The following is a 21,792-nucleotide window of genomic DNA, read 5'->3' as shown; positions in this document are numbered from 1 at the left end:
CAACATATCCAATAATGTGAGATACGGTCAACAATGGGAGGGATATCCAATTTGAACGTCACCTGTCCCTTTAGGCGCACACCCGTATATCTGGGAACAACAGTATAATTATAGTGGACCTCCTTATGAGTTTTCATAATTGCAGAGGCCTTCCACTGTCATCAGCAACCAAACAAATCAAACCCGAAGATAAACATACAAATAAAGTACACACTTTTTCGCATCACTGCACGCAGTAGACATTAATCAAAAGAAAGAACTACACTTATTAGCGTCACAGTGTGTAAAAAGTACCTGGATTAGAAGGCCTCAAAGAAAGTATAGGATACACCAAGGTGTCCGCACAAAGATGAAGGAGTTATTAGCCAGTTGCTCCACTGGTTGTACATGAGCACAAGCATGCTTAATAAAAAAACAATGTAAGTAATAAACCATATAAAGTATAACTTCAAAAAATGAAAACATATGATAGCTGTATAACAATACATGTGTATAATGTGTTTTGTTTATGGGTACTTGTGTATAGGTGATTTGTATATGAATGCCATTGGGCAATGTGGGAATTTCTATTGACTGATGTCCTCATTTCACTAAATTATGGTAACTTCCCTCTCAACAGTACCTTTGCCAGTTGAAACGAGTACAGTGGAGCTAGATGCCAAGCCAACACTATCATTCTCATCCTCGTCATCTGATGATATTATTATTTCCACAACCTTTTTCGGTTCAGTAGTCCTCTCCCTTTTTATACCGGTGGTTGCTGTTACCTCACCCAGCTTCTTGGGGCGAATAAATTGTGAAATAGACAGTTGGTTACCACCCTTCCTTTTCATATGAAAGTCTTTTGCAGAGATAAGGTCAAGAAAACGTACCCCCAACAAACACATCTCTGAATACTTTGCAGCATGCGGTAACAGTAAACCATCCACTGCGCGGCGAAGGGTTGCAGAGTCATCTGAATGTTGTATCAAACTTTTTGTGTATTGTTGATAACGATAAGACGACCAACGCACAAGCAAGGAGATCTGACGACACAACATTTCATTCTGTCGCATTTCTTCATAGGCCTCTTCAAAAATACTGTAAATCATTTCATGCAACTGCTCTTTGCTATGTAACACATAAAAAGATCGCTCGCTACTGATTGCCTTCCGTTGCCCTCCAGTAGCCCCCTCACAATTCTCGGTATTGGCTGCCGTTGCTGCATCGGGCCATTGCATAATGCCAATGGAAGCTCCAAGCAAAAAGCGAAATAAATTATTGTGCAAAATGTAACAAAGTTCAACACGCCTATCGTGAATGTCGCCGAGAGTGGTGATACCCAGTCCCTTCAACAGAGCTTCCGTAACCTTCCCAACACCAGGCACAGAACGTAGACCCAAATCCCTGACGTATGTCATCACATCCTCTCGGGTATGAAGATTAAGATCATGTTGTCCATTCGGCTTATTAATATTACTGGCAATCTTGGCAAGTGCTGCAGTGGGTCCAATACCAGCACTTGCTGTCAACTTTGTTTCACCAAATACACGCACACGCAGTTCAGAAGCCACATCTTCGGCTGTTTTGGTTCCCTCAAAACGCTCTATGTAGGCACTTACTTCGAGAGTAAAGTCATCCAAACCAACAACTATGTAATTAGGATCGTATTCAGCAACAATACGACGTACGATATTGGATTCCAAATAGTAGGAATCATCATCGGGAGGGAGTAATAGTAGATTCGGGCAGATTTTTAGAGCAAGGAAACCTGGCATACCGGGACGGACACCACGTCCACGCGCAACATAATTTGCTGTTTGTAGCCTCGTCATGGTGCCTATGGCAAGCGGAATGGTGGCGTACTCCGGATGCTTCTTGATTTCAACAGCAGCATAAAACATGTCCATGTCTAAATGGATATAAGTTCCCAGTCGACGCGTAGCCTCAAGCTCCTGCTCCATTTTGGAAACCTTCAGCTCCCACTGTTTCCGCTGCGCAGCGTTTCGTTCACCACCCAACAACTGAGTGAAGAGAGATGATTTCCGCTTCAGCTCTTGCAGTTGCTTCTCTCGACCCTCAGCCAAACGTTGTTCATTCAATAGAAAGGGGGATCCTTCCCTGGCATCACGTATAATTGCTTCCACACGTTCCTTATCCACATTTCCCATTCCTGCCTTATTGCAATCGATGGAAAACGGAAAACCCATGGTGATGGAAGCTGATGGGTCTACAATCATTTCCGCAATGTTTTGCTCACTCGCACTGCCACTGTACGACACATGTGCCTGATCCAATCCACCATTCTCTTCTCCCCCACACATGGTCAGACTCAATGTTAGTTCTTGTTAAAACCCTCCCAGTGACGTAAAGAAACAAACAGACACTTGGGTTAGGGTAGTTTGATAGCAGGTGTTGTGCCAATATTGTGTGGTTGCCTATATTATATGAAAGGAAGGATATTGGGAGAAGAAAAACCGAATCACATGTGTGTGCATGTGTACAGCTGTGGCAGTTCACAGCAAGCCGTCAGTGATTACAACATATCCAATAATGTGAGATACGGTCAACAATGGGAGGGATATCCAATTTGAACGTCACCTGTCCCTTTAGGCGCACACCCGTATATCTGGGAACAACAGTATAATTATAGTGGACCTCCTTATGAGTTTTCATAATTGCAGAGGCCTTCCACTGTCATCAGCAACCAAACAAATCAAACCCGAAGATAAACATACAAATAAAGTACACACTTTTTCGCATCACTGCACGCAGTAGACATTAATCAAAAGAAAGAACTACACTTATTAGCGTCACAGTGTGTAAAAAGTACCTGGATTAGAAGGCCTCAAAGAAAGTATAGGATACACCAAGGTGTCCGCACAAAGATGAAGGAGTTATTAGCCAGTTGCTCCACTGGTTGTACATGAGCACAAGTATGCTTAAGAAAAAACAATGTAAGTAATAAACCATATAAAGTATAACTTCAAAAAATGAAAACATATGATAGCTGTATAACAATACATGTGTATAATGTGTTTTGTTTATGGGTACTTGTGTATAGGTGATTTGTATATGAATGCCATTGGGCAATGTGGGAATTTCTATTGACTGATGTCCTCATTTCACTAAATTATGGTAACTTCCCTCTCAACAGTACCTTTGCCAGTTGAAACGAGTATAGTGGAGCTAGATGCCAAGCCAACACTATCATTCTCATCCTCGTCATCTGATGATATTATTATTTCCACAACCTTTTTCGGTTCAGTAGTCCTCTCCCTTTTTATACCGGTGGTTGCTGTTACCTCACCCAGCTTCTTGGGGCGAATAAATTGTGAAATAGACAGTTGGTTACCACCCTTCCTTTTCATATGAAAGTCTTTTGCAGAGATAAGGTCAAGAAAACGTACCCCCAACAAACACATCTCTGAATACTTTGCAGCATGCGGTAACAGTAAACCATCCACTGCGCGACGAAGGGTTGCAGAGTCATCTGAATGTTGTATCAAACTTTTTGTGTATTGTTGATAACGATAAGACGACCAACGCACAAGCAAGGAGATCTGACGACACAACATTTCATTCTGTCGCATTTCTTCATAGGCCTCTTCAAAAATACTGTAAATCATTTCATGCAACTGCTCTTTGCTATGTAACACATAAAAAGATCGCTCGCTACTGATTGCCTTCCGTTGCCCTCCAGTAGCCCCCTCACAATTCTCGGTATTGGCTGCCGTTGCTGCATCGGGCCATTGCATAATGCCAATGGAAGCTCCAAGCAAAAAGCGAAATAAATTATTGTGCAAAATGTAACAAAGTTCAACACGCCTATCGTGAATGTCGCCGAGAGTGGTGATACCCAGTCCCTTCAACAGAGCTTCCGTAACCTTCCCAACACCAGGCACAGAACGTAGACCCAAATCCCTGACGTATGTCATCACATCCTCTCGGGTATGAAGATTAAGATCATGTTGTCCATTCGGCTTATTAATATTACTGGCAATCTTGGCAAGTGCTGCAGTGGGTCCAATACCAGCACTTGCTGTCAACTTTGTTTCACCAAATACACGCACACGCAGTTCAGAAGCCACATCTTCGGCTGTTTTGGTTCCCTCAAAACGCTCTATGTAGGCACTTACCTCAAGGGTTAGTTCATCCAAACCAACAACTATGTAATTAGGATCGTATTCAGCAACAATACGGCGCACAGTATTGGATTCCTCGTTGTAAGCATCGAAATCAGGAGGTAGAATGAGCAAATTCGGGCAGATTTTTAGAGCAAGGAAACCTGGCATACCTTGACGAATACCACGTCCACGCGCAATGTAATTTGCTGTTTGTAGCCTCGTCATGGTGCCTATGGCAAGCGGGATGGTGGCGTACTCCGGATGCTTCTTGATTTCAACAGCAGCATAAAACATGTCCATGTCTAAATGGATATAAGTTCCCAGTCGACGCGTAGCCTCAAGCTCCTGTTCTATTTTGGAAACCTTCAGCTCCCACTGCGTCCGCTGCGCAGCGTTTCGTTCACCACCCAACAACCGAGTGAAGAGAGATGATTTCCGTTTGAGTTCCCGCAGTTGCTTCTCTCGACCCTCAACCAAACGTTGTTCATTTAATAAAAAAGGTGTGCCTTCCCCGGCACCACGTATAATAGCTTCCACACGTTCCTTATCCACATTTCCCATTCCTGCCTTATTGCAATCGAGTGTGAGTTGGAATGCTGTGGGCTGACGGGAAGCTGATGGGTCTACAATCATTTCCGCAATGTTTTGCTCACTCGCACTGCCACTGTAGGACACATGTGCCTGATCCAATCCACCATTCTCTTCTCCCCCACACATGGTCAGACTCAATGTTAGTTCTTGTTAAAACCCTCCCAGTGACGTAAAGAAACAAACAGACACTTGGGTTAGGGTAGTTTGATAGCAGGTGTTGTGCCAATATTGTGTGGTTGCCTATATTATATGAAAGGAAGGATATTGGGAGAAGAAAAACCGAATCACATGTGTGTGCATGTGTACAGCTGTGGCAGTTCACAGCAAGCCGTCAGTGATTACAACATATCCAATAATGTGAGATACGGTCAACAATGGGAGGGATATCCAATTTGAACGTCACCTGTCCCTTTAGGCGCACACCCGTATATCTGGGAACAACAGTATAATTATAGTGGACCTCCTTATGAGTTTTCATAATTGCAGAGGCCTTCCACTGTCATCAGCAACCAAACAAATCAAACCCGAAGATAAACATACAAATAAAGTACACACTTTTTCGCATCACTGCACGCAGTAGACATTAATCAAAAGAAAGAACTACACTTATTAGCGTCACAGTGTGTAAAAAGTACCTGGATTAGAAGGCCTCAAAGAAAGTATAGGATACACCAAGGTGTCCGCACAAAGATGAAGGAGTTATTAGCCAGTTGCTCCACTGGTTGTACATGAGCACAAGCATGCTTAATAAAAAAACAATGTAAGTAATAAACCATATAAAGTATAACTTCAAAAAATGAAAACATATGATAGCTGTATAACAATACATGTGTATAATGTGTTTTGTTTATGGGTACTTGTGTATAGGTGATTTGTATATGAATGCCATTGGGTAATGTGGGAATTTCTATTGACTGATGTCCTCATTTCACTAAATTATGGTAACTTCCCTCTCAACAGTACCTTTGCCAGTTGAAACGAGTACAGTGGAGCTAGATGCCAAGCCAACACTATCATTCTCATCCTCGTCATCTGATGATATTATTATTTCCACAACCTTTTTCGGTTCAGTAGTCCTCTCCCTTTTTATACCGGTGGTTGCTGTTACCTCACCCAGCTTCTTGGGGCGAATAAATTGTGAAATAGACAGTTGGTTACCACCCTTCCTTTTCATATGAAAGTCTTTTGCAGAGATAAGGTCAAGAAAACGTACCCCCAACAAACACATCTCTGAATACTTTGCAGCATGCGGTAACAGTAAACCATCCACTGCGCGGCGAAGGGTTGCAGAGTCATCTGAATGTTGTATCAAACTTTTTGTGTATTGTTGATAACGATAAGACGACCAACGCACAAGCAAGGAGATCTGACGACACAACATTTCATTCTGTCGCATTTCTTCATAGGCCTCTTCAAAAATACTGTAAATCATTTCATGCAACTGCTCTTTGCTATGTAACACATAAAAAGATCGCTCGCTACTGATTGCCTTCCGTTGCCCTCCAGTAGCCCCCTCACAATTCTCGGTATTGGCTGCCGTTGCTGCATCGGGCCATTGCATAATGCCAATGGAAGCTCCAAGCAAAAAGCGAAATAAATTATTGTGCAAAATGTAACAAAGTTCAACACGCCTATCGTGAATGTCGCCGAGAGTGGTGATACCCAGTCCCTTCAACAGAGCTTCCGTAACCTTCCCAACACCAGGCACAGAACGTAGACCCAAATCCCTGACGTATGTCATCACATCCTCTCGGGTATGAAGATTAAGATCATGTTGTCCATTCGGCTTATTAATATTACTGGCAATCTTGGCAAGTGCTGCAGTGGGTCCAATACCAGCACTTGCTGTCAACTTTGTTTCACCAAATACACGCACACGCAGTTCAGAAGCCACATCTTCGGCTGTTTTGGTTCCCTCAAAACGCTCTATGTAGGCACTTACTTCGAGAGTAAAGTCATCCAAACCAACAACTATGTAATTAGGATCGTATTCAGCAACAATACGACGTACGATATTGGATTCCAAATAGTAGGAATCATCATCGGGAGGGAGTAATAGTAGATTCGGGCAGATTTTTAGAGCAAGGAAACCTGGCATACCGGGACGGACACCACGTCCACGCGCAACATAATTTGCTGTTTGTAGCCTCGTCATGGTGCCTATGGCAAGCGGAATGGTGGCGTACTCCGGATGCTTCTTGATTTCAACAGCAGCATAAAACATGTCCATGTCTAAATGGATATAAGTTCCCAGTCGACGCGTAGCCTCAAGCTCCTGCTCCATTTTGGAAACCTTCAGCTCCCACTGTTTCCGCTGCGCAGCGTTTCGTTCACCACCCAACAACTGAGTGAAGAGAGATGATTTCCGCTTCAGCTCTTGCAGTTGCTTCTCTCGACCCTCAGCCAAACGTTGTTCATTCAATAGAAAGGGGGATCCTTCCCTGGCATCACGTATAATTGCTTCCACACGTTCCTTATCCACATTTCCCATTCCTGCCTTATTGCAATCGATGGAAAACGGAAAACCCATGGTGATGGAAGCTGATGGGTCTACAATCATTTCCGCAATGTTTTGCTCACTCGCACTGCCACTGTAGGACACATGTGCCTGATCCAATCCACCATTCTCTTCTCCCCCACACATAGTCAGACTCAATGTTAGTTCTTGTTAAAACCCTCCCAGTGACGTAAAGAAACAAACAGACACTTGGGTTAGGGTAGTTTGATAGCAGGTGTTGTGCCAATATTGTGTGGTTGCCTATATTATATGAAAGGAAGGATATTGGGAGAAGAAAAACCGAATCACATGTGTGTGCATGTGTACAGCTGTGGCAGTTCACAGCAAGCCGTCAGTGATTACAACATATCCAATAATGTGAGATACGGTCAACAATGGGAGGGATATCCAATTTGAACGTCACCTGTCCCTTTAGGCGCACACCCGTATATCTGGGAACAACAGTATAATTATAGTGGACCTCCTTATGAGTTTTCATAATTGCAGAGGCCTTCCACTGTCATCAGCAACCAAACAAATCAAACCCGAAGATAAACATACAAATAAAGTACACACTTTTTCGCATCACTGCACGCAGTAGACATTAATCAAAAGAAAGAACTACACTTACTAGCGTCACAGTGTGTAAAAAGTACCTGGATTAGAAGGCCTCAAAGAAAGTATAGGATACACCAAGGTGTCCGCACAAAGATGAAGGAGTTATTAGCCAGTTGCTCCACTGGTTGTACATGAGCACAAGCATGCTTAATAAAAAAACAATGTAAGTAATAAACCATATAAAGTATAACTTCAAAAAATGAAAACATATGATAGCTGTATAACAATACATGTGTATAATGTGTTTTGTTTATGGGTACTTGTGTATAGGTGATTTGTATATGAATGCCATTGGGTAATGTGGGAATTTCTATTGACTGATGTCCTCATTTCACTAAATTATGGTAACTTCCCTCTCAACAGTACCTTTGTCAGTTGAAACGAGTGCAGTGGAGCTAGATGCCAAGCCAACACTATCATTCTCATCCTCGTCATCTGATGATATTATTATTTCCACAACCTGTTTCGGTTCAGTAGTCCTCTCCCTTTTTATACCGGTGGTTGCTGTTACCTCACCCAGCTTCTTGGGGCGAATAAATTGTGAAATAGACAGTTGGTTACCACCCTTTCTTTTTATATGAAAGTCTTTTGCAAAGATAAGGTCTAACAGACGCATCCCCAGTAACGACATATCTGAGTACTTTGCAGCATGCGGTAACAGTAAACCATCCACTGCGCGGCGAAGGGTTGCAGAGTCATCTGAATGTTGGGCCAAATTCATAGTATACTGCCGGGAGCGATAGGTTGCCCACCTTATTCTTAACGAAACCTGTCTACACATCAGCTCATGTTTCTTTAGTTCATCATACGAAGAATTAAAAATAAAATCAACGATTTCCTGTAATTCCTCTTTGCTTTGCAATATTTTGAATGTACGTTCACTACCAACTGACTTCCTTCCCACACCTGTCCCATCATCGACAGAGCCACCCGGTATATTGCACGCATCGGGCCATTGCATAATGCCAATGGAAGCTCCAAGCAAAAAGCGATATGTTTTTTCGGTAAAGATATAACAAAGTTCAACACGCCTATTGTAAATATCTGAGAGAGTGGTGATACCCAGTCCCTTCAACAGAGCTTCCATAGCCTTCCCAATACCAGGCACAGAACGTAGACCCAAATCCCTGACGTATGTCATCACATCCTGTCGGGTATGAAGATTAAGATCATGTTGTCCATTCGGCTTATTAATATTACTGGCAATCTTGGCAAGTGCTGCAGTGGGTCCAATACCAGCACTTGCTGTCAACTTTGTTTCACCAAATACACGTACACGCAGTTCAGAAGCCACATCTTCGGCTGTTTTGGTTCCCTCAAAGCGCTCTATGTAGGCACTTACCTCAAGGGTCAGTTCATCCAAACCAAAGCTGATGTAATTAGGGTCGTATTCAGCAACAATACGGCGCACAGTATTGGATTCCTCGTTGTAAGCATCGAAATCAGGAGGCAGAATGAGCAAATTCGGGCAAATCTTCAATCCGATATAACCTGGCATACCAGGACGGACACCACAACCTCTAGCAACATAATTTGCGGTTGTTAGCATTGTTTTAGTTCCAACTGCAAGCGGAACGTTGGCGTACTCCGGATGCTTCTTGATTTCAACAGCAGCATAAAACATGTCCATGTCTAAATGGATATAAGTTCCCAGTCGACGCGTAGCCTCAAGCTCCTGTTCTATTTTGGAAACCTTCACCTCCCACTGCGTCCGCTGCGCAGCGTTTCGTTCACCACCCAACAACTGAGTGAAGAGAGATGATTTCCGCTTCAGCTCTTGCAGTTGCTTCTCTCGACCTTTTGATAAACGCTGCTGATTGCAAAGGTACCCTGATCCCGCAGACATCTCATGTATCACTGCAGCGACACGTTCCTTATCCACATTTCCCATTCCTGCCTTATTGCAATCGAGTGTGAGTTGGAATGCTGTGGGCTGACGGGAAGCTGATGGGTCTACAATCATTTCCGCAATGTTTTGCTCACTCGCACTGCCACTGTAGGACACATGTGCCTGATCCAATCCACCATTCTCTTCTCCCCCACACATGGTCAGACTCAATGTTAGTTCTTGTTAAAACCCTCCCAGTGACGTAAAGAAACAAACAGACACTTGGGTTAGGGTAGTTTGATAGCAGGTGTTGTGCCAATATTGTGTGGTTGCCTATATTATATGAAAGGAAGGATATTGGGAGAAGAAAAACCGAATCACATGTGTGTGCATGTGTACAGCTGTGGCAGTTCACAGCAAGCCGTCAGTGATTACAACATATCCAATAATGTGAGATACGGTCAACAATGGGAGGGATATCCAATTTGAACGTCACCTGTCCCTTTAGGCGCACACCCGTATATCTGGGAACAACAGTATAATTATAGTGGACCTCCTTATGAGTTTTCATAATTGCAGAGGCCTTCCACTGCCATCAGCAACCAAACAAATCAAACCCGAAGATAAACATACAAATAAAGTACACACTTTTTCGCATCACTGCACGCAGTAGACATTAATCAAAAGAAAGAACTACACTTATTAGCGTCACAGTGTGTAAAAAGTACCTGGATTAGAAGGCCTCAAAGAAAGTATAGGATACACCAAGGTGTCCGCACAAAGATGAAGGAGTTATTAGCCAGTTGCTCCACTGGTTGTACATGAGCACAAGCATGCTTAATAAAAAACAATGTAAGTAATAAACCATATAAAGTATAACTTCAAAAAATGAAAACATATGATAGCTGTATAACAATACATGTGTATAATGTGTTTTGTTTATGGGTACTTGTGTATAGGTGATTTGTATATGAATGCCATTGGGCAATGTGGGAATTTCTATTGACTGATGTCCTCATTTCACTAAATTATGGTAACTTCCCTCTCAACAGTACCTTTGCCAGTTGAAACGAGTACAGTGGAGCTAGATGCCAAGCCAACACTATCATTCTCATCCTCGTCATCTGATGATATTATTATTTCCACAACCTTTTTCGGTTCAGTAGTCCTCTCCCTTTTTATACCGGTGGTTGCTGTTACCTCACCCAGCTTCTTGGGGCGAATAAATTGTGAAATAGACAGTTGGTTACCACCCTTTCTTTTCATATGAAAGTCTTTTGCAGAGATAAGGTCCGAGAGACGTACCCCCAACAAACACATCTCTGAATACTTTGCAGCGTGCGGTAACATGAGCTCGTCTACTGCGCGGCGAAGGGTTGCAGAGTCATCTGAATATTGTATCAAACTTTTTGTGTATTGTTGATAACGATAGGAGGCCCATCTAATTGTGAGGGATATCCGTCTACACATTATCTCACTCTTCCGCATTTCTTCATAGGCGCCATTGAATACGGTATCAACCATTTCCTGCATACCTTCTTTGGTTCGTGGAGTAGTGATGGATCGCTCGCTACTGATTGCCTTCCGTTGCTCTCCAGTAGCCCCCTCACAATTCTCGGTATTGGCTGCCGTTGCTGCATCGGGCCATTGCATAATGCCAATGGAAGCTCCAAGCAAAAAGCGAAATAAATTATTGTGCAAAATGTAACAAAGTTCAACACGCCTATCGTAAATATCTGAGAGAGTGGTGATACCCAGTCCCTTCAACAGAGCTTCCGTAACCTTCCCAACACCAGGCACAGAACGTAGACCCAAATCCCTGACGTATGTCATCACATCCTGTCGGGTATGAAGATTAAGATCATGTTGTCCATTCGGCTTATTAATATTACTGGCAATCTTGGCAAGTGCTGCAGTGGGTCCAATACCAGCACTTGCTGTCAACTTTGTTTCACCAAATACACGCACACGCAGTTCAGAAGCCACATCTTCGGCTGTTTTGGTTCCCTCAAAACGCTCTATGTAGGCACTTACTTCGAGAGTAAAGTCATCCAAACCAAAGCTGATATAATTAGGGTCGTATTCAGCAACAATACGGCGCACGATATTGGATTCTTCATTGTAAGCATCGAAATCAGGAGGCAGAATGAGCAAATTCGGGCAGATTTTTAGAGCAAGGAAACCTGGCATACCTTGACGAATACCACGTCCACGCGCAATGTAATTTGCTGTTATCAGCCTCGTTATTGTGCCTATGGCAAGCGGAATGGTGGCGTACTCCGGATGCTTCTTGATTTCAACAGCAGCATAAAACATGTCCATGTCTAAATGGATATAAGTTCCCAGTCGACGCGTAGCCTCAAGCTCCTGTTCTATTTTGGAAACCTTCACCTCCCACTGCGTCCGCTGCGCAGCGTTTCGTTCACCACCCAACAACTGAGTGAAGAGAGATGATTTCCGCTTGAGTTCTTGCAGTTGCTTCTCTCGACCCTCAGCCTTCCGCTGTTCATTCATCAAAAAGGAAGAACCCTCAGATACATTACGTATAATTGCTTCCACACGTTCCTTATCCACATTTCCCATTCCTGCCTTATTGCAATCGAGTGTGAGTTGGAATGCTGTGGGCTGACGGGAAGCTGATGGGTCTACAATCATTTCCGCAATGTTTTGCTCACTCGCACTGCCACTGTAGGACACATGTGCCTGATCCAATCCACCATTCTCTTCTCCCCCACACATGGTCAGACTCAATGTTAGTTCTTGTTAAAACCCTCCCAGTGACGTAAAGAAACAAACAGACACTTGGGTTAGGGTAGTTTGATAGCAGGTGTTGTGCCAATATTGTGTGGTTGCCTATATTATATGAAAGGAAGGATATTGGGAGAAGAAAAACCGAATCACATGTGTGTGCATGTGTACAGCTGTGGCAGTTCACAGCAAGCCGTCAGTGATTACAACATATCCAATAATGTGAGATACGGTCAACAATGGGAGGGATATCCAATTTGAACGTCACCTGTCCCTTTAGGCGCACACCCGTATATCTGGGAACAACAGTATAATTATAGTGGATATGCGGAACATGCTTTTGTGGTGGCATGTAGGGAAAACCATTTTTTCTACCTGATATTTTTCTTTAATGTTTGTTACTGTTGTTGTTTTAACATTTGTTTCTGTAGTAGGTGTTTGTTGTTCTCTTCCTATAATACCTTCTGTGAACCTGGCTTGAATGTATATATGTATTCTTAACTTTGTTTATTGAAAAGGAGATTTGTGGAAATTGTTATAATGGTTGTTGTTTATCGTAATTTTTTTGTGAGTTATTTTACGATCATTTTATTTAGTAAGCTTTTGAAGTGTTAAAATTTTTTTTTTTGAACTAAAAACATTTTTCAAAAAATATATATCTTCATTTTGTTTTCAATAATTTTTGACATATATATATATATATATATATATATTAAAATACACATAGACACACACACACACACACAGACACAGAGAGATCATTTCATGTTATGTAACGCACTTTGGGTGTATCACAGTTGTTTTTTTTTAAATGAAATTTCATGTTGTTTGTGTTGCTTTTGTGAATTTTTGTGCGTGCGGTGTTTTTTTTTTGTATTTTATTTTTTCTCCTCTGGAGTGTGTAAACATGAGCAACCGCAGTAACGTAAAAAAAAAAAAAACAGGAAATATTCAAAAATTGATTTGATAAAAAAAAAAAGTGAAAAAAGAAAAAAAAAAGTAAAAGTAAAAGTAAAAGTAAAAAAGGAAATTGAACAGTATGGTATGTTGGAGTTGGGCATTTCATAGTTTTTCATCTCTTTTGTTGACGCGGCAGAACAGCTGCGAAAACCAAATGCACCGCGAGCAACATTTTTATCAACCGCGCCATGAGGTCTTTCGTTTCCACTCTACACTTCTACCGCTCCTGGTATTTATTTGAATTCGAATTTATTTGTTTGTTTATTTTATAATTTAATTAATTAGTTCAATTTAATCTTCCTTGTTTTTCTTTCTTTTTCTTTTTCTTTCCTCTGTTTCTTTTTTTTTTTTTTGAACCTTCTTTCCCTCGGTTCCTTCCTCCTCACCGCGTTACACACTCACATATTTTAAATTTGCGTTACGGCTTGGAGTGGAGAAACAAACGCCGTAACTTTATCATTTCCACATCTTTTGTTGTTGTTGTTGTTGCTGTTTTTTTTTTTTTTCCCTCCCCCTCTACGCAGCAGTCGGTGATATGAGGCAGTTACCTGAGAAAATAAAGGCACAAACACGAGTGAGCAGAAGCAAATGGACGAAACCAAACGACAATAATAAAAAGAAAAAAGAAAAAAAAAGAAAAAAGAAAAAAAAAAAGAGGAAGCGGCGACTGCAATTTCTCATTCCCTCTTCACCAACCAACTCTCAATTCCCAACCCGAATCCAGTCAGTGCAGTCGTTGGTGACAAAAAGAGGAAAATATTTCGTATCATCGGAAATTGAACAAAGCAAAAAAGAAAAAAAAAAGAAACAAAAAACGAATGCATAAATAAAACATTATAAAGATGTGCTGTCGTTGTTTTCTGTTTCTTTTTCCTCCACACTCCTCTGAAAAAAGAAGAAAGAGAGAGAGAGAGAGAGAGGGAAAGCAAAAAAGAAAAAAAAAAGAAAAGGAAAACCAAATACATAAATTTTTTATTTTAAAAACAAAAAACATAAAACGACAAATTTTTCTTCTCGAGGAAGAAAGCACGGTCGCTCGAGAAGCGAAAGAAAAGTAATTAACACGTTTTGATAATTTGTAAATATATGAATATACAAACAAAACACATATTCCTCTCTTCCCCTTTTGGTTCGTCACAGGCACTTCCTTTAGTTCTCCCTTTTTTTTTCTTTTTATTTCAACCACTTTTCTTTGTTTTTTTTCACCTTCGTTTGTTTGCTTTTTTCTTTTCCTTTTTCTCTTTTTTTCTGCTTCGACTGTTATGAAATTTCAGCGGCCCAACGTCCCATAGCAACAAATATACACGAAAGAACATAAGGAGTTCCAAAACGTCCAGCCGAAAAAAAAGAAAAAGAAAAAAAGAGGCGACGGCGCAAGAAAAATAAATATGCATTAAAGACACAGAAAAAAAAAAACGCAAAACAAAAATGAAACTGAAGAAGTTGAAAGCAGGAAAAAAAACAGAAGGGAAACCATAACGGAAGGCGAACAAATAACAATGGGTGTGAACGAATCCCAGCGGGTAAAGGATATATAGAAGAACATGACAAAAGCATTAAAAAAAAAAAAGGCGACCGCAGGCTTTAATTACAAACGTAACACACTTTAAGGCTTTAAGCAACATTTTTTTTTTTTTAAAGGAAGAAAAGAAACATCGAAAAACAACGACAACAAAAACAACAAAAAGTATGACTTAACGCAAACCACAGATATACAAAAGGAGTGAAAAAAAAACAACAAAAAGAGGGGAATATACCCGACGGTACGGCGGCCTTTTGTAATTCCCCGATTGGCAGTTGACCGCCATTCCTTTGACGTTCCCTATTTTTATTTATCGCTGGAAGCAAATTGCGGGCAATATTTAAATGAGATGAAAGCAAAGGAAACATAAAAAAAAAAAAAGTGTTAAGGAGTTGAAGAATTTTGATTGCTTGTTTGTAATATGCCGCGCTTATCATTATTCTGGTCGCGCGTATAACCACACAAGAATGCACAATTAACCCGTATAGCAAAAGGAAAAAAAAAATGAAGCCGAATTGACGGGTAAAACAAGAAAAGGCACATACACACTCGGGAATTGAGTTACAAGTGCGGAAAAACAACAACAGTAACAGTAAACAGCAACAGTAAAACAGCAAAGGAAACAAAGTAATGAAAGACTTCGCAGATTTCTTTTTTTTTTAAAGTGAGAGAAATGAGAAGAAGAGGAAAGTGAGGTGAAGCGATCTCATGTGATGTGTTGTGGCCGAGAAATAAGCCAAAAAAAAAAAGAAAGAAAAAGGTAACACGATGGAAATGGGGCACACCCTTCAAATATAACACAAACACGAAACATAACAAACAAAGCACACACAAAAAAACTAAAACTAAAACTAGAACTAAACTTTAAAAAAAGCCGTGTTGTGCCTTCAGATTCTGTCCAGTTTATGGGGTGTTTCAAGCAATATATGTTTTCCCCCCCCCTTTCCAATAATTAATGTCCTTCCTTCTCCTCCTCCTCCTTCTCTCTTATTCTCGCATTCCCTCACTTGTGGTAACGTGCTGAAGTTGTTATATTTCCGTAACTCGTTTTTTATACATGTCCCGAAAGAAATTCTCCACATGCGAACAGGCGAGCGCAACACAACGCCTCCTTTCTTCTCAATCTCCACATAACAAAAGGAAAGCGGAGGGAGTGGGGGAAAAAGAAAAAGAAAGAGAGAAAATCCCGTTCCTTCCGCCCCCCAGATGTTTAAATACATATAAATACATATAAATAAATATAAATAAGTATAAATACACACGCAAATATGTGATCCGAATTGAATACATATTTATTTATTTATTTTTATTTTTTTGGTAGCAACAAAAAGCGAGAAATGGAACATGAAATCGTGGAGCAGCGGCCTTACATGCCTCGTTTATCAAGGGGTTATTCGTTTTGTTTCCTCTCATTTATTGAAATTAAGAGGATGAAAGGCGGAACCACATAAGGAAGAGAATATGCAAAACACGGTGACAAAAAAAAAGGGGGGGGGAAATGGGCACTGCAGCTGGGTGAAGTGTTGGCAAACAAACAAAAATGACATCGAACGTAAGTAAAGAAGGAGGGATGGAAAAAAACAAAACAAAACAAAGTAACAACAAGAAGAAGAGAAGTTGCCACAACCTTTCATTTCACTACCCCGTTACACCACTCTTGCTCCCCTCGTCCCGGTTTATTCACCAGCGGTGTGGCTAACAGGAAAAATAACACCGAGTTGAAAGGGGAAGTAAAAAAAAAAAAAAAGAAGACATGATGGCATGAAGTACACGGGTAAAAGGGCACATAAATAATCTTAGAGTACATCTAAAAATACCGTCCGATCCGACAGGAATAAACATATCATAAACGCAAGCGGTGGAAAAGATCAAACAAGAAAAAAAAACAATCCGAGTGAGAACCGACGTACTCAACTGTACAACCATAATAAATAAAAAAATTATTAAATATATTTAACGTTACCACCGTTTCCGTTTTTTTTTTTACCTTCTTTTTACAACATGACGCCGTGTGAACCGGCTAACGGTTGTCTAGCGGGTGGACTCGTGCGCTTCCCGCCGCTGTAGTGACTTATTTGTCGTTGTTGTTGGTGTTGTTTTTCTTTTACTCGCCTTTTATATTTCCGCTAGTGATTCACTTCCTCATTTACCACTTCTCTGTCTTTCTGTTGCTTTTTTTTTTTCAAAAATTAAAACATATCCTCTTAGTTTTATTTTCTACTTTACTTTCACCAAACCCTTCCACTTTTCGTATTTCCGAGGCGAACAAACTACATAAAAATACATTGAGATACCCAGAGAAGTTATCAAAAACATGAACAAATATAAACCAAACACTCACTGTATGCACACCAAAATTGCAATTATAATAATTATTATTTTCATAATCATAACTTCCCTTTTCCCCTCACTTCTCACAGCCATACAAATAAACACACACAAGCACACAGAAACAGACACGTACGAGCATATCCTCTTAATAAAGAGTAAAGTAATAAATAATAAGGGAGAAGAAACGCCAGTTTATCATTTGTAAATTCACTTTGGTATTTTATGGTACAAATCAGCATATATAAATATATAAATATATAAAATATATAAAATATATATGTACATGTATGTATATATAGATAGATATAGATAGATATAGATAAAATTTTTTTGTTTTTTTTTTAGCGTGAAAGGTATTTTTTTTAAAAAATAAAAGGGGCCAACTTTTGTAATTTATATATATCTACTGTCGCAGCCTGTCACGGCATCAACAAGGGAGGAAAAAAATAAAAAAAACGAACAAGCAAACGAACCGATGGGTTTATAAATGCCGAAAAGTAAAAGGTGAAAAGGGAACCAGAAACATGTTGTCATTTTTGAAATGCAAACATATTGAAATATAATCTACCGTTTCCTTTCCCTTTCCCTTCGTTTTATTTTCCTTCCTTCCTTTCTCTCTTTTTTTTTTAAGATTTTTTTTTGCTACGGCGCCAGTTACGAGAAGATGCTTGTAAGCGAAATAACAATAGTAATATCAATGCTGGTACCGCTATTGTTATTCTTCAAACGCACGCAAAAAAAAAAAAATCATATATACAAATATATACAAGTATATATATAGATGTATTGGAACGAAGGAACGTGGAAACCAACAAAGCAACCGAAAACGTTTCGCTCAAAACAAAACGGGAAAACTAATTTTTTTTTTATTTAAAAAAAAAAACAAACACAAGCGAAAGATACTCGTTCGTTGTGGTCAAACAACTTATTGCCCTTTGGAGGGCCCATCATAAAGTGTTGTTACCATACCAGCTGGAGAGCCAAATTATATATATATATAAAGAATCTTAGTAGGATGAAGCACAAAAGAAAAAGTAAGAAAGAAAGGAACGAGAAAAACAAACAAAAGAAGTTACCAAAAGAAAGAACAGTATGAATTAGTGAGAGGAAATAAAAAGTAGAAAAGAAGAGCCAGAGGACGGACAAGGTAAAGGCAAGCAGAAATGAGGTGTCTCTCTCTCTCTTTCTTTTTTCTTTGCTCTTACCTTTGCTGCGCAGTAAGCAAAAAGCCGCCGTTATTTCTGGAAACATGATCGCCAACATTCAAAGAACCAAGCGACGAACTCAATATCAAAACGTCATGGGGCGGTTGCTCCCCATTCATACCTGACGCAACATAAGTGGAAGAGCGGCAGTGAGTTGATAAGCTCTCAGGAAGCTGAAGGTGAGGAATAGTGCTGGAGGATTCACTCAATATTTTCATGGAACTGTTCGTGCTGCTGTTGTAACTCATACTGTTGTTGTGATGCGTAGGCGAAAGCAAGCAACCATTACACGATCTGTTGGGAGGTGAACTCAAATATGCTCCAAGCGGTGATGTTGGTAATCCCTTGAGGGGGGCAATGCTTGAGAATTTGGGAGTGACGTGTGGCGTTACGATGATGTTGTGCCGCGTCTCGTGGTGGAAACGGCAAGTGCTACCGCGATTGCAACGACCCTCCGCGTAGTGACGGCAGACATTTAGAGATTTTTCCCGTTCCTTACGGCGATTTGGGGAGTCATCATATGGATTATGCGTGTAAGTCAACTCCTCTTCCCCACTTGATTTGATGTGCCGCCAGAGTTGTTTGGAAGAGTCACGTGTGATAGGTTTGCCCACGCTCATAATTCTTGGTTCTCCCTTTACCCCCTTCTTCCTTCTCTCTTTCCCTTTCCTCCGCTTGTTGACTTATTGGTTTGTTTCTTTCCGCTCCTCTCTGACTCCTTCAGTCGAAAAATAATAATGATGAAAATAAATAATAATAATAATAATAATAATAATAATAATCTCTCTTCCCACTTGCTTTTCTCACAACGGTAGTAACTGTTGAGCTTCCACCTCCGCAATATATTTGCTCCTCGTGGGAGTAATCCTGAATTGGAGGGGATATCGGCCGCCCAGTCGTAGCAGGCCAAAAAAAAAAAAAGAAAGGAAAGAAACTTTTTTCTTTTCCCTTCTTTATTCCCCCTTGGTGAAGTTCAGGCTTTACACAGACACAAGAAAAGAATGAAACCTTCCGCTTCTGTTACACGCTCGCACTTCCTTCCTTACTCTGACTGGTGGAATCAAATGTGTGCTACTTCACACAGTCGATAAAAAGTAATTTATGGATAGGTATGTGCTCACTTGTTTTCCTTCCTTTTATTTTCTTATTTTTTACTTCGAAATAGTCACACCACCGTAAAATCAGTTGATGATATTTAATTTTGTCAGCTGAATGCCTTAAACTCTTCGAGTCCCTACATGTTTATTGTTTGTGTATGGTAAATGGCAGAAGAAGAGAAACGAAAGTGTATAGAAGTAACAAAAAAAAAATTGCCAAACAACCAACGAAGCGCAATAAACAATAGCACATAAGCAGACACCGATCGTTGCCTTCGTGAATATTACATATATGCCTCAAAAGGGGAATACAACAAAGTAGAATCCGGCTTCGGGCAGAAATGAAATTTAGAAACACATCAATCATATTCCTTCTTCTTTCCATCCGCTTATGTATGGGAGGCTATGACAAGCAGACAAACTGAGAACAAAGCAAAACAAATTAAAGCAAATATTGATGGTAGAGGGTCTGAGAGTGTGAAGGATGAGGGGGAAAAAAAAACAAAATGCTTCAGAGCACCCTTCTCCCTTTCAACCCTGTGGGAATACCTTCATGACAACTAAACTAACGAAGACGAGTATCCAGGAGGTGACGTTCATACCAAACGCAACACCATAAGCTGTTCTTCTTGGTTGTTTTGTGTCCTCGCAGAAGCGAAGTAAAAACATGGTAACAACCAACATCCATGAAACTAATTGCACTAAAGCCGTTAAGCATAACAAAACAAACACCACGAGATTCCACTTGTGGAACACATCTCTCTTCAAGAACAAAATGCAGCACCCCGACGCCGCCGCGAGCAAAATTATAGCTAATATGTTGAATACAACCCCAGCACTGAGCACCCGCCTTAAGCCAACACACTTAAGAAGACCTGTGCGGTAAGTGTATGTACTCTTATCACAGTCATTTTTGTAGCCCCAAAAAGTGTAGCAGCCGCCACCTACAACATCCATTAACGAAAGTGGGTGAGCGACAAGAGTCAACAGAAAAGCTAAGAACGTGCAGAATGTTACAACAAGCCAACGGCTCTCCGTATTCCAACAAATTACTAAGGCATTGTGAAGACATTGAGGAAGTGTAGCACGGTCGGAAGGGGCGCGAGTACAGACACTGGTGGTTCCATCCGAGCTTTGAGAGTGAGGAAGTCCGCTATCACTGGTGGCTCGAAGCTGTTGCCCCTTCACATACGCACACTGTTGTTTGCCCGCCGTTACTGCGGGCCTCGCAGTTGTAGCACATGCTCCCATTTCCCAACATCCTGCGGAGGTAGTTGCTTCCGCTGGTGATGGTACAAACGTTTGGGACAACTCCTGTGACTGGTTTGAATCACATGGAAATCGATACAGGGGGAGTTTGGCATATATCGCCCTTACTTCTTCTCGCCTCTCCTCCGCACAATTATCTCTGCTGCCATTAACTGGCTCGTGCTGTTCCGTTTCCTCCGCTACATTAACTTTTTCCTTTTCTGCGGAGACGCATTCCGAATGCTGCGAGGAAGAACGGGGAATGCTGTTTCGCCCAACATCAACAGAGAGGAGGGAATCATTGCCATTCAGATATACCTTCTCTTTCACCGGTTTCTGCTCACTGATGGAGTGCACATAAGGTTCTGATGCGGGAGCAGCCGCCGAGGAGTGCGCCTCTGAATCCTCCGAGTGGGGCTCGAGGGGCGTTGCCTCATCTCGCGCTGACGGCCCCGCTCCGAGTGCCGTTACATCCAACGTTAAGGAAACATCACTCAAATTAGTCGACTTATAGGTTTGCCCCCCCACAACATTTGCGCTGTTTTCGTCCCTTGGATGTGGATGTTCTTTTTCCTCCCTTTCATCCAACACAGTTTCCTCAAACACTGCTTCCGCGCGAGTTTTCCCCCTCACTTCGGGGTGTTTTGATTCCATGAGCACTTTCCCAAGATTGGGGTCGTGCTTTATCTTCACCCTTTCCCCCGTTCGCTATACACTCTCACCTTGCGCCGTGGAGTGATATATATTTAGTTATTAATAAACAGAAATCTAAAATGTATATTTACGTATTGTCACTGTTGTTATCGTTAGTTTTGTAAAAGGAAAATTACCTCAGTTGTTGTTTCAAAAGTCGCGCCCAACGTCAGTTGCTATCCTCCCCCCTAATCGCAGCCAAACCAACCCATCCGCACCCTAGTGCCACTACTACCTTGTGTACTTGAGTTTGTAAGACCACACCACAAAGGGCAAGATTGGATAATTTTGCCACACCTGAGGGTTGCCGAGCTCGCCAAAGAAAAGAATAATATAGCAAAAATATAT

General features: G+C 41.1%; 8 protein-coding genes across 8 annotated transcripts; all 8 read right to left on the bottom strand.

Annotated features, from left to right (window-relative positions):
- Positions 1–590: 590 nt before the first annotated feature.
- On the bottom strand, positions 591–2,303 carry TbgDal_XI9700 (DNA polymerase kappa, putative; the record flags this gene model as incomplete). Its single annotated transcript, XM_011781813.1, has 1 exon — positions 591–2,303. The coding sequence occupies one exon, from the start codon at positions 2,301–2,303 to the stop codon at positions 591–593; it is 1,713 nt and encodes a 570-aa protein (XP_011780115.1).
- Positions 2,304–3,107: 804 nt separating this feature from the next.
- On the bottom strand, positions 3,108–4,823 carry TbgDal_XI9690 (DNA polymerase kappa, putative; the record flags this gene model as incomplete). The annotated part of the gene is made up of 1 exon (XM_011781812.1): positions 3,108–4,823. One exon carries the CDS (start codon positions 4,821–4,823, stop codon positions 3,108–3,110), a length of 1,716 nt encoding a protein of 571 aa, XP_011780114.1.
- An 805-nt stretch (positions 4,824–5,628) lies between these two features.
- On the bottom strand, positions 5,629–7,341 carry TbgDal_XI9680 (DNA polymerase kappa, putative; the record flags this gene model as incomplete). The annotated part of the gene is made up of 1 exon (XM_011781811.1): positions 5,629–7,341. The coding sequence occupies one exon, from the start codon at positions 7,339–7,341 to the stop codon at positions 5,629–5,631; it is 1,713 nt and encodes a 570-aa protein (XP_011780113.1).
- An 805-nt stretch (positions 7,342–8,146) lies between these two features.
- TbgDal_XI9670 (DNA polymerase IV, putative) lies at positions 8,147–9,859 on the bottom strand (the record flags this gene model as incomplete). The annotated part of the gene is made up of 1 exon (XM_011781810.1): positions 8,147–9,859. The coding sequence occupies one exon, from the start codon at positions 9,857–9,859 to the stop codon at positions 8,147–8,149; it is 1,713 nt and encodes a 570-aa protein (XP_011780112.1).
- Positions 9,860–10,663: 804 nt separating this feature from the next.
- Positions 10,664–12,379, bottom strand: TbgDal_XI9660 (DNA polymerase IV, putative; the record flags this gene model as incomplete). The annotated part of the gene is made up of 1 exon (XM_011781809.1): positions 10,664–12,379. One exon carries the CDS (start codon positions 12,377–12,379, stop codon positions 10,664–10,666), a length of 1,716 nt encoding a protein of 571 aa, XP_011780111.1.
- A 3,378-nt stretch (positions 12,380–15,757) lies between these two features.
- Positions 15,758–16,090, bottom strand: TbgDal_XI9650 (hypothetical protein, unlikely; the record flags this gene model as incomplete). The annotated part of the gene is made up of 1 exon (XM_011781808.1): positions 15,758–16,090. The coding sequence occupies one exon, from the start codon at positions 16,088–16,090 to the stop codon at positions 15,758–15,760; it is 333 nt and encodes a 110-aa protein (XP_011780110.1).
- Positions 16,091–18,402: 2,312 nt separating this feature from the next.
- TbgDal_XI9640 (hypothetical protein, conserved) lies at positions 18,403–19,026 on the bottom strand (the record flags this gene model as incomplete). Its single annotated transcript, XM_011781807.1, has 1 exon — positions 18,403–19,026. One exon carries the CDS (start codon positions 19,024–19,026, stop codon positions 18,403–18,405), a length of 624 nt encoding a protein of 207 aa, XP_011780109.1.
- A 1,008-nt stretch (positions 19,027–20,034) lies between these two features.
- On the bottom strand, positions 20,035–21,405 carry TbgDal_XI9630 (amastin-like protein, putative; the record flags this gene model as incomplete). The annotated part of the gene is made up of 1 exon (XM_011781806.1): positions 20,035–21,405. The coding sequence occupies one exon, from the start codon at positions 21,403–21,405 to the stop codon at positions 20,035–20,037; it is 1,371 nt and encodes a 456-aa protein (XP_011780108.1).
- Between the last annotated feature and the right edge of the window lie 387 nt (positions 21,406–21,792).

Source organism: Trypanosoma brucei, chromosome 11 (assembly GCF_000210295.1).
Source record: "Trypanosoma brucei gambiense DAL972 chromosome 11, complete sequence".
Classification (NCBI taxonomy): Eukaryota; Euglenozoa; class Kinetoplastea; order Trypanosomatida; family Trypanosomatidae; genus Trypanosoma; species Trypanosoma brucei.
Note: the sequence above shows the minus strand (reverse complement) of the source record. Positions and strands in the feature narration are given on the sequence as shown.